This window comes from Lactuca virosa, chromosome 5, assembly GCF_052849685.1.
Source record: "Lactuca virosa cultivar CGN04683 chromosome 5, Lactuca_virosa_CGN04683_v6, whole genome shotgun sequence".
Classification (NCBI taxonomy): Eukaryota; Viridiplantae; Streptophyta; class Magnoliopsida; order Asterales; family Asteraceae; genus Lactuca; species Lactuca virosa.
In genome coordinates this window covers 441,425,647-441,430,809 of record NC_136430.1, presented here as the reverse complement: position 1 = coordinate 441,430,809, position 5,163 = coordinate 441,425,647, and the positions used below count along the sequence as shown (strand labels likewise).

General features: G+C 34.0%; 1 protein-coding gene across 1 annotated transcript; it reads right to left on the bottom strand.

Annotated features, from left to right (window-relative positions):
- Positions 1-2,389: 2,389 nt before the first annotated feature.
- On the bottom strand, positions 2,390-4,019 carry LOC145115755 (chloroplast envelope quinone oxidoreductase homolog). Its single transcript, XM_079052112.1, has 4 exons — positions 3,882-4,019; positions 3,536-3,677; positions 3,353-3,435; positions 2,390-3,226 (listed from the first exon to the last, which is right to left on the bottom strand). Exons 1-4 carry the CDS (start codon positions 3,945-3,947, stop codon positions 2,531-2,533), a joined length of 987 nt encoding a protein of 328 aa, XP_078908238.1. The 5' UTR covers positions 3,948-4,019; the 3' UTR covers positions 2,390-2,530.
- Between the last annotated feature and the right edge of the window lie 1,144 nt (positions 4,020-5,163).

The following is a 5,163-nucleotide window of genomic DNA, read 5'->3' as shown; positions in this document are numbered from 1 at the left end:
CAAACTATTAAATATTAATGTATGTTTCGGAATGGTGAGATTTTGATGAGAAATGACATAAAAGTATATTGAAATCTAACATGGTAGGAAGAATGTATATTTCATACTAACATAAAGGTATTGTGGAATGTACAATATTCCATACTTAAATCTCGGACTTAAAAGTTCAACATAATGGTGTTGGTTGATGATGCAAACATATTTTTATATGGCAAACCGGTGGAATAGTTTAAAGTGTTTATCATATTATGAATGATGATGTCACTAAGCCCCAACAACCGAAAAAACATATTTCCACATAATATTTTTCGGATTATGAAGAATCTCAAACCACTTACACGCGAATGTCTAATGTCGCCCGAATTTTCAACCCAAAAACAAAAGGTTTCAATAACCCACAACCCCTTTATCACACATCAAGTTGTTACAACTTTACAAAAACAAAGAAGATCTTAAGCTAGCATCAAGAATGAAATGTGTTGAGAAGGGATTTCAAATCAAAAGAAGCAAATTTACAAAAGACATGTTTAAAACAATTTGTTTCAATAAAGATTGTAAATGGCAGTTACGAGCTATGATATTTAAGATTACAAAAGCTTTTCAAGTCAATAAGTTTGTGGTAATCGCACTCGCTCAAATACACAGTTGCATTCCTATCATCGCACAAGCCAACAATCCTACGTGATATATTGGTTGATAGAAAAGGAGCATGTTTAAGAGAAAATGCAGATTCAATGAAAATTCTAAATGACCACTTTTGTGTTTATATTTCGTGTTGGCAAGCATGGTGGCCAAAAACTATATGTTCTAGATCTGTTGAGAGGGTCCCTTGAAGATAGTTTTTAAACACCCCCTATATTGTTAGGGTTTAAAAATGTTATGTACTTGACATCGGTATTTTTCGGTAAAGACTTCAAACCATGGTAAGAAAAACAAATCAAGGGGTAAGGTTTGAAAGCTCATGCCAAGTTTGTAATTAGGTTGGAAGGAATCACTGACAGCTCATTGGTTAGTGGAATCTGGATAAGAAGTGATAATATTGTCATATGATTATTGAAAGAGAGAAATTACAAGGTTCTCAATGAAAAGCATAAATACTACAAAGAAAAATGAAAGAATAAATACTAGCTAAGACAAAACCCTGATAGGCTAAATCCTAAAGGGCCCATAAACATGTAGGCTAATAACAGATAGGCTAACAAGAAGAACTCCTAAACTTCGTGGTATCTAAAATTTCATATATGTTTTAATTTTATTTGTAATTTCATGGGTGAATATAATCAGAAATCAGTTTCAGTTATGTTGTTCAGAGGAAGACTGATGAATGTTATCAAGCTTAGACGTCTTTGACTACAACAACCAAGCAACTTCCACATGAAACTTAACAAAAGATGATCCATTCGTCCTCTCTTTTGACAATTTTTTCCAAAATAAATACAACATTTTTTGTGTTATAATTTTGTTATAGATGATAGAATTTCCTAATTTTCTTTATTTTTTAGACCAAAAAAAATGAAGAAATAGTCTGGAAAACTAGGATATGACATATCCTAAATTTCTTGATCTTGGTTTTATAAAAAAAAAAAAAAAAAAAAAAAAGGTTTTATATAGAATCCAGCTTGGAAGATATGGCTTACTACCTGCTTTCCATGTGCTGGCCAGAGTACAGAGTACAAGTTGAATAAAGTAGGATGCTATATAAAGCATTGTAATTTGAAAATGTAACGACTACATCATGTACTTTCAAGACCCACTCCAAAATAGTAATGTACTTTTAACTCAGAAGTACATTGCTATTCTACTGTGGGTATTGAAAATTTGTTGCCATTATGGATTCTAGTTATCATTACAGTAAGAAAAATTGTCCATATTTGCCCCCTGCACTGTCAAGTTTACATATTTGCCCATGCACATCCAAGTTGTCATGCAATAGTTGTGTAAAGGTGACCTGCTCACAAAGCGTCATCCCTAATAATTGTTTCCTGTTTTGAATAGATTAAATTATGGTAGGGAAGACGAATAGTAGTGCATGAAGTGGATAATCATATGCTTCAGTCTTTTGCTATATATGTATCTTTTGTTATCTATATCTAGACCGCCTAATGTACTAAACAAATCAATGCAAAAAACAAAAAAAATAAATAAATAAATCAGTCCCATAACAATGCACGAGTTTTTTTACTAGTTTACATAAAACGTAAAGAATCTAATAACTTATTTTATAAAAGTCATGCATGAGATTTTTATAAAGTTAAACACATACCGTATAAATAAAGGCGGACCATTAAGTAAATATCATGGATATTTCTATTGTTCCCAAGAACCCATCAAAATCTTTATTCCAAAACAAATCGATAAAATCAAAAAAGGTAATTTAAAGATTCAAAACTAGGATCTGACACAAATATGTCGTTGATCAAACACAGATTTGCCACAAATTTAATCTGTTTAATGAGAAACATAGATCTTTTTATAACTTATAAAATAAGTTCTTAAGTGATATACATAAATAAATAACTATATATTTACGTTACGGCTCCACAACCACCTTCCCAGTCGCATGCCCTTCAATACTCTTAGTCCAAGCCTCTTGAGCCCTGCTTAAAGGATATCTCGAATCAATAACAGATTTCAATTTCCCTTCTTTTACCAACTTCACAAGACACTCAATCTCTTCGGCTTTTGGAGTCATAATCAACGGGTATAGTTGCTTCTTTGAACACATAATTTTATTCACAACATAAGTCCAAAAAGCACGAACACCAGGTGTTAAATCAACCACTTTCCCATTTTTGCTCAAATTAGGCTCAAAGGTCGACCACGGGATCCCAGTTGTACAATGGATCACTACATCGTATTTCTTGCCCGATGGGCTTTTAAGGGCGGAACCTTCCGAGGTCTTGTAATCTAGCACCTCATCGGCTCCTAAGTTTTTCACTAATTCGATGTTACGGGCCCCACATGTTGCGGTCACATGTATGTTCCCTAGTTTTGCTAATTGGACCGCGTAGTGGCCCACGCCGCCTGAAGCGGCGGTTACAAGAATGTTTGAGCGCGGTTGGGTCTTTACAAGGTTTAGTCCGGCGGTTACAGTTAGGGCATGAAGAGCGGTGCACCCTGCAAAGACTAGACTCGCACCATCTGCAGCCGAAACTTCTTGTGGTCTAAAAACCGTTGAGCTTTTCTTAACCACGGCGTACTCGGCCAACCCTCCACCTGTAACCCCCTAAAAAAAACAAAAAGGTAGTATTAAGACAGGAAATAACATAACAGAACATACATAAGTGGGACTAAGACGGATGTCATAGGACAAAAATTTACTAAATATGGAAAGAAGAAAGATGAAACACACAAGGGTGGAGACGATTTTGTCACCAGGTTTAAAATTCTTGACTCCAAGTCCAACTTCCACAATCTCTCCTGCTATATCCCATACTATTTCAACAAACATATTACAATTAGGGGAAAAGAATATATATAGAAATCGTACGATTGGATAAATGAGGATGGATCCTAATTGAAGTATTGAACAAACCTGGTATAAAAGGAAACTTTTTGGGCAAAAGAGGGCGAACCATGCCTTTCTGAATTTTCCAATCGATTGGGTTTATGCTTGCTGCTTCTATTTTCACCAGAATCTCATCAATGTCAGGAGAAGGAACGGGGATCTCAACATGCTGCACAAGATCGATATAAGCGAAAGTATGTCATGCATCACGTTAGAACATTACTACATCAGTCCATATATACCAGGAGTTATGTATGTAATATACTTTGTTTATCAGATAGGCTAATCCTAATCTCTCTAGGAAAAAAAAACGTTACTGGTTAGATAAATTCGAAACAGAAAGGGGGATAGAAAAACAATATAATTGTATTACCTTCAAAGCAGCGGAACCTCCGCCATAAGAATTGTACCAAACAGCCTTCATCAATTTTCCGACCATGTTAGTCCGCCGATATAACTTTCTGAGCTATGGCTTCAATATATATTTGGTAGTGAGCAAGTGAGGGCGTTATTTGATTTTATAAACTCATAATGGGTAGAATGGTTCATCTATTTGACTATTTTGTGTTTTCTATTTTAACTCCTCGTGTTATCACTTGATTTGACTTTTTGGCGTAGTATTTTAGAGTTTATATTTTTTTTTAGGATTATTCTATATATATCTCATTATTTTTCTTGCATCATGATGGATGATAGGTTTGGTTTTTATTATTATTTATTATTTATTTATTTATTTTGTTTTATTATTATTACTTATTAGGATACTTGTTATTATTTTTATTATAATTTGTTATTCTTATTACTAGTGTTAATAGTATTAGTTTATTGTTATTTTTATTAGTCGAAAAATATTAGTAACAAAAATAAAATAAACAACAATGCGAAGGTTGGAAATGCCGAAAGGTATACATGGAAATAGAACGGACCATATGTAAGGGGACCACGTGTGACATGAAGAAAGCGTTGAGAAATTTGAATCCCAAGGGGATTCTATCATCATGTGAGTTTTCGTTCATGCAAATTGGATTTTTAATGCGTAGACTTGATTAATAATAATAATAATAATAATAATAATAAATACATGAATATGCTTGTATTTTATTGTAAAGATAGCTTTAACTTTTAAGTAAATTCATATAGCTGTATGTTCTAACTAAGAACATGAGATAATTGTGGGAGTGGTGAGGAAAGTAACTTTATGTACTCGAAAGTTTGGGCTCGCCATAGTCGATATGCTAAACAACCTTAGTTAGACCCAGGGATGAAATTGGGTCTAAACCCGGACCAGTTGACCCGGACCCGAAAAATCTGGAAACCGGATTTGACGGATTATAAGAACCGAGAACCGGACCGGTATACAGGAACCGTTCCGGCTCGGTTCCGGGTATCAGACTGGGTAAAGTGGGTATGGAGTATGGACCTGAAAATTGATAATTGGAACCGGATACGTGTATTAGACCCGAAACTAACCGGAAACTGGAAATTTGGAGAATCAAATTGAGGTGAGAATATCTAAAACATCCCCAAACATAAACTAAAAGTCTTGCACTCTTGCCCATTGTAAGTTTATTGACTTTTTTTAAATTAATTTATTTATTTTTTAATTTTTTTTCATTTGCTTTTGATTTCTTTCAATATTATGAATGGGTTATGGG